At 37.8% G+C, this 12,768-nt stretch overlaps 1 protein-coding gene across 1 annotated transcript in view; it reads right to left on the reverse strand.

Moving 5' to 3' along the window:
- LOC130369339 (dynein axonemal heavy chain 3-like) overlaps window positions 1-12,768 on the reverse strand; it is a 919,716-nt gene that overhangs the window by 248,238 nt on the left and 658,710 nt on the right. Inside the window, exons 35-38 of the mRNA XM_056574479.1 lie at window positions 12,185-12,369; window positions 10,520-10,691; window positions 7,576-7,709; window positions 6,165-6,336 (exon numbers count right to left, since the gene is read on the reverse strand). Of these exons, the coding sequence (XP_056430454.1) occupies window positions 6,165-6,336; window positions 7,576-7,709; window positions 10,520-10,691; window positions 12,185-12,369 (663 nt within the window). The remainder of the gene's footprint in view (window positions 1-6,164; window positions 6,337-7,575; window positions 7,710-10,519; window positions 10,692-12,184; window positions 12,370-12,768) is intronic.

Genomic DNA, 12,768 nt, shown 5'->3' on the forward strand with positions numbered 1-12,768 from the left:
ACTATCTGTAAAACAATATATTTGATTACACATTAGTCATTAGCTTTTTACATCTGACAAATCATTCATACATTTGGGTTTAACAATCTCCATTCAGTAATTTTCGAATGATCAGATCTTCTTTTATTAGCTAAATCTCAAATAGGGCTAGAAAATCCTCATATGCATTGTGTCTGGGCTTCAGAGAACATGCATGATTGTTTCTGTCTAATCATATTTAATGAAATGCACATTTATAGCAATAACCATTTTCTCACATTTTCTCTTTTAGGTACATATTACATATAAAATGCTTTCTATAGTACAAGTACTGTTTGATAGACTTCACTGTTAGTTGTGTAGGTTCTGAATTTTGCACATATATACTTATTATATGCATGAAGACCACTTTTTGTATTTGTATCTTTAGATATGGTACTGTCCTTAGAATTGTGGGAGATATGTACTATGTTTTGGTGTTTGCACATGCCGAATGTATGTAAAGCTCCAACCACTTTAAGTTTACTGGATTTACTAAGAGGTATAGTAACTTTGTGGCTGTCCATTTTTTCCTATTTCAGAGCTGGTGTAGATTTCAGCAACAACAATTTGGGACTTAAGGTGCATATGAGAAGGGTGCACCCTCTGCCTGCCTTATCTAGGACTTGTGAACAACAATGCTGTTAGCTCAACTTAGTATATGACTTGTGTGTTTTATTTCACTTTTCAACCCTTTTTTTAGCATGTGATCCCCTCACTGCATCTTTTTCTTGCAAAATGCATAAATAACATTTTGGAAAACATCAAAAGCTATTTAAATAGATAGATAGACTGGTTGAGAGACAGACCAGCCAGTTGGCATATAGTGGGCTGTACACAGTACTGTGCAAATGTCTTGCTGAATCACATGTTAAATATATTTCCCAAGCGATTGTGGGGGAAAATATTATTGCTGGCTTTTGAATAAAAAACTTGCCAGGGAACAGTAAATTCCCCACATTGTGCTTTTTATATATGTATAAAACTGAATCAAGATGCAAATTATATTCTATACATGAGGACCTTAGAAAAGGTAAAATAAATATATTCGATTACAAAAAAAAAAGTCAGAGTTAAGGAAAAGGTGCAATTCCAAATTATTACCTACCAAAGCCCAAAACAAAATCTATATTTACTCTGTTGTTGGCAAACACTTTGACATACAGCTGGGTTCTTAGCGAAAACATCCAGCTGTTAAAATTAAGCCACTAATCTACAATGGATGGTTTGCATTTTTAGTGTAAAACTGTTAACAAAAACCCCACGAGGCTGAGATTCGCCTGTTTTGCTTCTTGGTGAAGTGAAACGGACTTGAAAGAAAAATAAAAACTGTGTCAGTCTCACTCTGTGCCAACTGACCCCATGGGAAGAAACAGACAGATTTCCAGCTCCAGAGGGTCTTTTTTGCAATTTTTTTGATTTCTAAAACCTCCAGGCATACTTGCTCAACCATGTAGAAATAACAATTCCACCTACATAAAGGAGTCTGCACAATGAACAATCTTTCAATTTATTCCAGTCTATATGAACATTCTACTATTTCATTATTTGTGATACACTGAAAATGTAACAAAATACCCCCATCACAGCAGCTGAAAAGAGCATCATAAATACATTGTAAGAAAAATAAAGCAAGCCTAGCCATGAAAAGAAAACATTGCCTCTACAAATAATAAAAACAACAAAAATAACAAAAACAACAATAACAACAATAGTATGAATATTAATAATAATAACAGCAATAATAATAATAATCATAATTACTATTATATTTAAAACCTGATGACTGTTGGCTTGGCTGATATTTTAAATTAAAAAGAAAAAAAAAATTATTGAGAACTGAAAAGGACCTGCCTGGAAAAATTCCTCTTAAACTAAAGCAACTATGTAAATGGTGCCCGTGGGTGCTAGTGCACCGACTCAACAGCCCTTGAATAGGAGTTTTCTGATCATGATTCCTATTTACGTGTTGGTATGATAATGACATGATCTCTGTCATCCAATCAGTACAGAGGTATGATACAATGCAAACCTTTCCAATAACATTGATGGACACTATTTAAATGACTTATTTCAAAAGTTACCCATAGCCACAGAATAGGGAATAACTATTTGATTGATGGTATTCCAACCACTGGGACCCCCACTGTTTCCACGAACAAAGGTCAACTGTCCTCTAAATGGAGCATGCATGCATGCTCAGCACTTCATTCATTCTTTATAAGCCTTTCCAACCATTGCATAACTCAGCACTCAATGATGTTGGAATGACCCATAGAGATTAAATAGAGCGTACATATGCTCTGCCAAACTATTAATTTGAGGACAGTGGTCTTCTATTCTCAGGATTGTGGATCCCAGTGGTCAGACTTCCATTGATCTTCTAGTGGCCCCCTCTCCTGTGGATAGGAGTAACTTTTTTTTTTAAATCAGAAATTTTTATTAAACATTTTGCAGTGTACAAACAAATGGCAAAACAAAACCACACACCCTTTTCCCCACCCACACAATACAACCAAGTACCCCCTTTAAGTCCCGTGTCCCACCCTTTTATAAAAATAGGTAAAAAACTTCAAAATGGGAAAACAGTGCAATATTCGTCCATAAGTTGCATAGACATGGTACAGTCAGAACGTAGAAAAAAAAAACGTCATTGGATGATACACAATAATATAGAAAGGAGGGTCACCATCTCAAAGAGTTCACAGAAATTGTGAAAGAGCATACCCAGTAGAGGTTACGAAAAAATACAGGGAGAGCTCAACACAGAAACACAGAAAGAGGCATACAACCACACAACATAATAGTGGACCGGATGAACATAGAACCACAAAACGCGTATGACAAAAGCAACACAGAGAAGACAACAGAAAACAAAGACAGGCAAATTATCCCACTCCCCCCAACAAGACTTCCCTAGGGGTCCTCCGTAGATAGGTGGAAGGAAGACCTGGAGCATCAATCCAGGGTCCCCAAATAAGCTCAAATTTGCGCATGGCCGTCCGTTTAAGATAGACACCCTTCTCCAATCTAATAATATGGTTTAGTTTTGATGAGTTCAGCTATAGTAGGTGGAGAGGCTCGCAGCCAATGTTGTGCAATCAACTTGCGGGCCTGATATAAAATTCTACTGGTACCAATGTATAACACACCGTTCTCATCCAAACCATTTACGTATCCCAAAATGCACGACAAGGTAGACAAAGCAAACGGACAACCAAATATTCTCCTAAGCAACTGTCCCACATCAGCCCAAAACTGCGTAAGAGAAGTACAGTCCCACATCATATGAAGTAAATGGGCATCAGACATAGAGCATCTGGGACAACAGGAATCTGGGCGCACCCCAATTCTATGTAAAAATGCCCGGTGAGCCTCTGACACAGCAAGGCACGCGGTCATGGTCAAAATCTGTGCCCATTGTTCATCTGACAGGGGACCCACGTCCGCCTCCCATTTTTCCCTAATACGTAGGGGATAAGCCTCATGGTAAGAAAATAACAGTTCCCTGTACAACCCTGATATCACTCCCTTAGTAGAAACCCGAGTGAATAAGTCGTTCACCACCATTGAGGAACCGACAGTCAAGTCACCCACGCATGACTGCACATCCAGTGCATGCCGCAGCTGTAGGTAACGAAAGAAGAAAGAATGTGGTAAAGTAAATTCCTCCTGCAGTCGAGCAAAGGACTTCAGCGTCGGTCCATCATACAATTGGGAGAGGTATAATATCCCATAGGAGAACCACAGAGCAATATCAGGCGGGGAGTTCAATTCAGGAAGACCCGGGTTATACCGCAACAGTGAATATGTCACAAAAACAGAATAATGTAGAAGAGACTTAAACTTCAACCACACTTTACGGGGAAGAATTACTTATATGTCAACTTAAAATATAGGATAGTTAATGTAACCCTTAACTACCCCCATTTGTGAGGTTCAGGTTTTTTTTTTTTTAAAGTCCCATGCAAATCAATGGGAAATGTATGTTCCCATATAACTTCCATACAGCTGGAGCTATTTCATTACCTGGTAAACATATTACGAGTCGGGATATGAGGACGGTATGGGAGGTCGGGATAGGAGGATGGGATATGAGGACGAGATATGAGGTCAGAATAGGAGGTCGGGTAGGAGGTCGGGATAGGAGGTCGGGATAGAAGGACAAGATAGGAGGACGGGATATGAGGACGGGATAGGAGGTCTGGATAGGAGGTTGGGATAGGAGGTCTAGATAGGAGGACGGGATAGGAGGTCAAGATAGGAGGTCGAGATATGAGAACGGGAAAGGAGGTCGGGATAGGAGGACAGGAAAGGAGGACGGGATAGGAGGTCTGGATAGCAGATCAGGATAGGAGGTCGAGATAGGAGGATGGGATAGGAGGTCGAGATAGGAGTTCAAGATATGAGGATGGGAAAGGAGGTCGGGATAGGAGGTTGAGATAGGAGGTTGAGATAGGAGGACGGGATAGGAGGTCAGGATAGGAGGTCGGGATAGGAGGTCAGGATAGGAGGTCGGGATTGGAGGACGGGATAGGAGATCGGGATAGGAGGTCGGGATAGGAAGACGGGATAGGAGGTCGAGATAGGAGGACGGGATAGGAAGTCGAGATAGGAGGATGGGATAGGAGGTCGAGATAGGAGTTCAAGATATGAGGACGGGAAAGGAGGTCGGGATAGGAGGTTGAGATAGGAGGACGGGATAGGAGGTCAGGATAGGAGGTCGGGGTATGAGGACGGGATAGGAGATCGGGATAGGAGGTCGGTATAGGAGGACAGGATAGGAGGTCGAGATAGGAGGACGGGATAGGAGGTCGAGATAGGAGGATGGGATAGGAGGACGGGATAGGAGGACAGGATAGGAGGTTGAGATAGGAGGTTGAGATAGGAGGTTGAGATAGGAGGACGGGATAGGAGGACAGGATAGGAGGTCGGGATAGGAGGTCGGGATAGGAGGACAGGATAGGAGGTCGGGATGTGGGGTTGGGATATGACAACAATATATGAGGACTGCATATGAAGTCAAAAGCTTCCTCCTTTGTTTATTTTCCTCCCCAAAAAGAATTAGGAAGGAAAAACCGGGCAACGCCGGGTACTCAGCTAGTAAAAAAATGAATAAATAAAATAAATAATAAATAAAAATAAAATAAAAGGTTAGGGATAGGATAAGAGGATAGGGGTAACTTTTGATCTTGGGATAACCTAGTATTGTAATAGATTGTACTGTGAAAGACTCTCCTGAAGAATGAAGATTAATTTAATATCTTCAACTGGTGAACCTGAGAGTTGTTCGCATTTGTAGAGTTACATATAAACATTTAAAATATTTCTTTTATTTGGAGAAACATTCACTTAAAGGTGTTTTCCAGGATAAAGGCAAAACAAGATAGGAAAGGGGATGGTAGGCAAAATAATAAAAAATAATTAAGTGTGGCCACTTATGGCAGTGATTGGCTGCAGCATCCGTTGTAAAATGTACAATGACATTATCGGTAGTGGTGGTGATGGGGGGGGGGGGACTTCTGCTTGGGATATGGAAGCAGTGGCAGCACTAGACAAGGGACAAGAGGAGGAGTAAGTATATTTTTTATATTTTATTTTTATTTATTTTTATTAAATGTGTTACCACACCGACATTACTGTGTGTATGTGTGTGGTAAATAAGCAGCAGATATTCCTTAATTATCAGGAAATGTTTTCCCTTCTTTTTAATGTATGATGTGGCTAATTGGAAATAAACACAATTCATTAAAATGTATTTTTATTTTTTTTCCCTTTTAAATACTCACTGCGAGAGTGTTAAAAGCTGTAAATACATGAACTGACTTTTTGTAATAATTTTATATTTACAAACAAAACATATAAGCCAGCACTGTAGAATTCATGCAGCCAATTGTTCATAATATTTTCAGAATGATCTGAATAGGCAGAAAGCCATGAGATGAGTGGTGAACAGGTGCCTTGGGGTCATAAATCATAATAAAGAGCTCGACAAGATGACAGAGACTAACAAGGTAATTACAACTTAAACAGTATAACGTGTAAGGAATTAACCACACTTTCACTTAGCTGTTCACATTTTAATGTTAAAGAAAATAGAATTCAAGTTCTATTAAATAGCAAAAACACTTTTACTCATCTGTTACCTGTATGCTATTTCCAACTGTTCGTAGGTAGTCTGCATCTGTAGTTTTGCATATCTGAATTTTATTCACTTTTTCCATGTTTTTTATCCATTTATTTGCTTGACCTTGAGGATCGATTATTAGAGGCCACTGTTGAGCTGATGTCACAATAATGGCATTTTCTAAGGAGAAACTAGAAAAAAAATGACTTTGTAAGGGAATGTATCTATTATTGGTTTACCTAGTGCTATCATCTTATGTACTACTGTACAACTAAAGATGGTATAAATAAAAAACAATACATAAAATGTAGAAAGAGCCAAGTCCATTAAACTTACAGTTTGTATTTAATAATGGGCAGATACAAAAAGTGAGGAATTCAGTTTCAAAATCGGTAGATATACAAGGCTGTGGGGTATTGGATTGGGTAAAATATATTGGAATGGTATTTCATGAGGAAACCATAGGATTATAAACTTGTCTGAAGAGTTGAGGTTTAGGGGAGCATTTTAAATTTCAAAGTGTGGGAAAGAGTGACATAGCATGTTGAGATAAATTTCAAAGAATGTGAAAGACAAGATATAAAGCCCTGGATACAAGAGGGGGGTAATAAGAGTTGCAGAGATAGTAAATTCCATGTGTAGAAGCACCAGAAGTTGGACAGAGTTTTTTTAGGTTAGGATTTAAAGGGGTACTCCAATGCAAAACATTTTTTTTTAAATCATCTGGTGCCAGAAAGTTAAACAGATTTGTAAATTACTTTAGAAATCTTAATCCTTCCAGTACTTATCAGCTGCTGTAGGTTCCATAGGAAGTTCTTTTCTTTTTGAATTTCCTTTCTATCTGACTACAGTGCTCTCTACTGACACCTCTGTCCATGTCAGGAACTGTACAGAGTAGAAGGAAATCCCCATAGCAAACTTATCCTACTCCAAACAGTTCCTAAAATTGCACTGTGGTCAGACAGAAAAGGAATTCAAAAAGAAAAGAACTTCCTCTGTAGTATACAGCAGCTGATAAGTATTGGAAGGATTAATATTAAATCTGTTTAACTTTCTGGCACCAGTTGATTTGAAAAAAATAAAAATAAAAAATATTTTCATGGGGAGTACCCCTTTAAGGGTACGTTCCCATGACAGACAATCTGTGTAGAATTCTGCTTTGGGATTGTATACAGAATTATCGGTTCAGTGTGGAAATTCTGCCATCGTTCTGCGTGGAAAACCAAAAATTCAGTATGAACAGAAAAAAATTAGAACAGAAACAATTTTGAGCAGACACTTGAAAAGTCAGTTGTGCGAACCCACCCTAAGAGTTTTGGTTATGGAAATGACTAACTGTGAAGAACTTCAGGAACAAGGGGAATTTGTTTTCTTCTACTTATGTAAAAAAAAAAATATCCATGTTGTAAAACACAAAATAATTTACATACTTATCTTTTGGAAGCCCATGGAATTGCCATTCCATCATTTTTACAGGATCTCCCAAGGTACCCGATAATGTGAATCCATCCGAGACCGGAATATTTTTGTCTTGACACATATTAAACCAGCATTTTAAAATTTCCTTAAGGCAAAAATATATAATACTTTTCAAAACTGAGACAATAGTAACCATGACACTTTTGTAAAATATTTACAAGGAACAATACTATATTCAAATTTGCATTATTTCTTCAAGTAGGTAAACAAGTTATAGTAAAAAAAAAAAAGTTTGAAAAAAGTTCTGGTTTTCCAATGACAACAGTTTGGAGAGAAACCTTGTATTTCAAGTGCTTAGACAACTATATTGATTATATGGAAAATCCAATCCAATTGGAGGGTAGTTCCATCATTGTTAGTTACCAGTTCAAGTATTCACCCCAACTTGTTGGTCATGGTTTGAGCCACATGAATTAAAAAATATATTATGTGTCTAAGTTACATTTAAAATAATACATATAACAGATAGTAATACGAATGTATAGAAAATGTCTAAAGTCTTTGTATGTATATATTCACATTTAGATCCAGAGAAATAAAGTTACTCCTCAAACTAAATAAACTTGGCAAAAGTTACATTGTGTTTACTGTAATAGCAGTTAAAGTAACACAACAGTATACAATTAGGAACAAATTACCTGAAATTACAACACCTCCTTAAAATATTCTTAAACCCATGTCCACATACAAGCAGAATGTAATTCTTTTTCCATCCCTAAATTGTGTGCCTAGTGTTTATTGCCAGTTCATTTCCTGCTTGATAAAGCATGATGATTTTGAAGCAAACTAAAGTGAGGAAAAACACAGGCTATTCTTGTCCTTTTGTGAACGTACTGTAGTGGTTTTTATCAAAACCTTTCAGATGGAATAGTAAATCACCAGCAGAATATAAATAATGCATAAAATCTACTCAAGCAAATGTGAATATTTAAAAGAAAGTTTTTAGACCCTTTCATTCACATTGTATTATTTCAGACCCTTTCATTCACATTTTGTTCAATTGTAGTCTTGTGTTGCAATAAAAATAAAAAAGTTTTCCTCCAACAGTCTGCACCCAATGCCCCATAATAGCAAAGTGAAAACAGAATGTTACAAATCTTTGCTAATTTATTGAAAAGGAAGCCTAAAATATGACATTAACGTAAGTATTCAGACCCTTTGTTTAATAAGAGTTTGAGGTTCCAGAATACTGGGAATCATGTTTTCATTGGGAATATCTCTGTACTTTACTCCATTCAGCTTTCCCTTAATCCTGACTAGTCTCCCTGTCCTAGCTGCTGAAAAATACAACCCTGCCCCAGCATGATGCTGCCACCATCACCATACTTCACTGTAGGGAGGATATTGGGAAGAAGGGGAGCATTGACTAGTTTCCTACAGACAAGATGATTAGAATTAGAACAGAAAATCTTGTTTTTCACAGATTAAGTAGAGTGTTGCAATGATGGTTGATCTTCTAGAAGTTTTTCCTCCCATCTGCACACAGGATCTTTGGAGCTCATTTAGAGTGACCATTAGGTACTAGGCCATCTCTCTTACCAAGGCCCTTCTCTGATTTCTTAGATTGGTGGGACAGCTCTATGAAGAGTCGTGGTTGTTTCAAACTTCCTTCATTAAGGAATGCAGCAGATTTTTTTTTGCACTCTTCTCCAGATCTGTGTCCCCTCTCAATCCTCTGCCTGACCTCTACAAGCAGTTCTTTTCCCCTCTGGTTTTGCTCTGATTGTTAGCTGTGAGACCATAGATAGACAAGGCTGTGTCTTTCCAGAGCATGTCCAATACACTGAATTTACTACAGGTGACTCCAAGAAAGAAACATTTCAAAGATTATCAGCAGAAACAAGAGTCCCCCAGAGCTAAGTTTCAAGTGTCGTAACAAATGGTCTGAACACTCATGTCAGTCATTATGACACCAGGCTGCAACATCACAAAATGATGTTTTTTCATGAATCTGACCCTTAACCCATCCATCTGTAACTTTAAATTCCCATGCACTAAAATGCAGCATTAATCAGCACTTTCCCTTCATCATTCAAACATGCAACCCTCACACCCATCCTCAAAAAAAATCTCTCGACTCATTCTCTTTGTCCAGCTACTGCCCCATCTCGATTCTCTGCTTTGCCTCAAAACTTCTTTAACAACATGTCTACCTTGAACTGTCCTCCAAACTCTCATTCAACTCATTCGTAGACCACCTGATATCTGGCTTCTGTCCCTACCACACTACTGAAAACTAACCAAGGTGGCCAAAGCCTCAAACCAATATTATGTGCTTCTTCTCCTTGACCTCTCCTCTGACTTTGACATAATTTAGCCCTCTACTGAATCACCTCATACTTCACCAAACACACATCCAGTGTCACCCACTTACCTGCCACCTCCTTACCTCACCCTCTCACTTTTGGAGTTCCCAAAGACTCTGTCTTGAAGCCCCTACTTCTCCCTATCTATACTCTTAGCCTGAGAGAGACTATAGAATCCTGTGGCCTCAAGTCACACTTCTATGCAGGTGACACTAAAATTTACCTCTCTGGTCCAGATGTCACCTCCCTTGTATCCAAAATCCCAGATTGTCAGTTATCTATATCTTCCTACTCCTCCTCTCGCTTTCTCAAACTCAGGATGGAGAAAACAGAATTGATTATTTTTTTCCTTTATCTCCCCCCATCCTTCCAAAAGCAGGTAGCTTTCTTCTAATTGCTATATAATTTTTTGCCTTGTGTGTTTTTGCATTATAACCTTGCTTAACTAATACACAGTAATGGATGGCAACTAGCAACTAGCAACACAGATGTATGAATTGTATAGTAAATATCAGATTATACAGTCTTCAGTCAGAGGACATAAAGCAATGGGTTGTTATTTAAAAACAAAACAAAAAACACTGCATACTTTTCGGAATTCTGCCGTAAATGGACCTAAGTAGGCCACAATGCCAGCACTCAGCAACATATCTCCCACAATGTTCTGGTATGTGTCTTCGAGCTGTATGGCTATACCCCTCCAACGCTGCTTTTCTCCACCAAGCCCATTAATTAGCTTTTCCGCTCGATCCAGCTTCAACCTTAAATCATTAACATAAATATGTTATGAAAATGGCTATTATGGCATTATGAAAAGTTCTAAAGCAGTGTGCACATTTTTCCTTAATCGCATTGCATTACAAAGGTTGCTATCCAGCTGTTATTTTTGTACGAAAGCCAGTTGACAGGATAATTTACTGGAAATGATTAGGTTAGTATTTTTAGAATTTGCTGGTACGTGTAGCTTCATTTACATTCTGAATCTGGATCTTTGGTCAGAAACAGTGAGCAGTCTGAGAAGTGACAGTTTTGTGCTGCAGTGTAGTGTAGTCTGACAAAGTCATTAGTTGCATGAGGATCTTAGTTGTGTTTTATGTGCCATCCAATATTAAAAGAGAGTGCATAGGCAGAAATTGTCTGATAGGTAATTTTTATAGGTTAGGCATTTACATTATCTCAATACAATACTACTAGCTACTTTTTGCAAGCCATAGCAGAGGGAATGAAAGCATATAAATCACCAAGATCTGAAACACTAAATCAAAGTAAGAGTCCTTTGATTGGGAAAACATTTTTGTTATCAGTATATGTTCAGTACCGTATTAGCAACCTGAATATATTTAATGCTCTGTATCGAGTAAGTCAGCTTACTTTGCACCCTACTGTGTCTTTCCAAAACTCAATATGCTAACTTGCCGACCTACATTTTTATAGCTGTATAATTACCAAATTTCTATGTCTTTTACTATAATTAGTAACAATGAGCACAGTTACCCAGTGAACTGATACTACACATCTCGCACACCATTACACCTTTCCATCTCTGGACCAATTTACAGCACAAAGTAGATCAAATTTGTTTTACTGCTTAAACACGTTAAAAATGTTAATAAATAAATAATTAAATCCATTGAGTTAAATTAATGTTTATGTGGAGGATTTTCTCCCTCTTACACAAGGCTGTAAATGGTGCTGATGATGGATAATGGACCTTTTTAAAAGGGGTACTCCAGTGGAAAACAAATGTTTTCAAATCAACTGGTGCCAGAAAGTTAAATAGAGTTGTAAATTTCTTCTACTTAAAAATCTTAATCCTTCCAGTACTTATCAGCTGCTTCTTACTACCAAGAAAGTTGTATAGTTCTTTCCAGTCTGACCACAGTGCTCTCTGCTGACACCTTTGTCCGTATCAGGAACTGTCCCAAGCATGAGCAAATCATCATAGCAAACCTATCCTGCTCCAAACAGTTCCTGCCATGGACAGAGGTGTCAGCAGAGAGCATTGTGTTGAGACTGGAAAGAACTACACAACTTTCTCTCTTGTATACAGCAGCTGATAAGTACTTGAAGGATTAAGATTTTTAAACAGTAGTGATTTACAAATCTGTTTAACTTTCTGGAGCCAGTTGATTTGAAAACATTTGTTTTCCATTGGAGTACCCCTTTAAAATATTTACATATGGTAAATCATGTTTCAACAAAGGTGATATGACAAATCGGGGCAACCTCAAGGCAACCCTAGAAAAATACTTACTTGGTCATATTTATATTTTCTTCAAGGCTTCTTTTGTCCGCCAGTTTTTGGGACAGCCGATCTTGAAGATCTTTTAGCTTGGCAGTAACTTCCTTTAGCTCTTCTCTCTTGATTTTGAGTTTTTCCATGTGAATCTTTAAATCGGCCTCTGCAGCCTCCAGTCTTTGTCGTTTTGGAGCTACAATCTTTAAGACAATAAATATTAAACAACTCGAATACAGACAAGTTTATGTAGTGGTTTATGTTATTTTTTAGTGTACAATAAAATTGCTGTACTATCTGCAATCGTTTTGGTAAAAAAATAGCAAAACCAGTGTCATCACTACCTTATTTTTAGTAGTAGATATTTTATATACACATCTCACACTGTAGTTACACCAATGGGATCTGCTCACAAGTGGTGTGCTAAAAATTTCTTTTCTGTGTCCTATACTCTTTAATATGTTTGCAGAGGCAGCTCTAGACTTTGTGATACCTTAAAGGGGTATTCTGGGGTTAACTGACTTTTAACTATCCTGCCCATTATGAATATTTATGCTAGTTCTACAGGGTGGGCCATTTATATGGATACACCTTAATAAAAT

The sequence above is a fragment of the Hyla sarda genome, chromosome 4, assembly GCF_029499605.1.
Source record: "Hyla sarda isolate aHylSar1 chromosome 4, aHylSar1.hap1, whole genome shotgun sequence".
NCBI lineage: Eukaryota > Metazoa > Chordata > Amphibia > Anura > Hylidae > Hyla > Hyla sarda.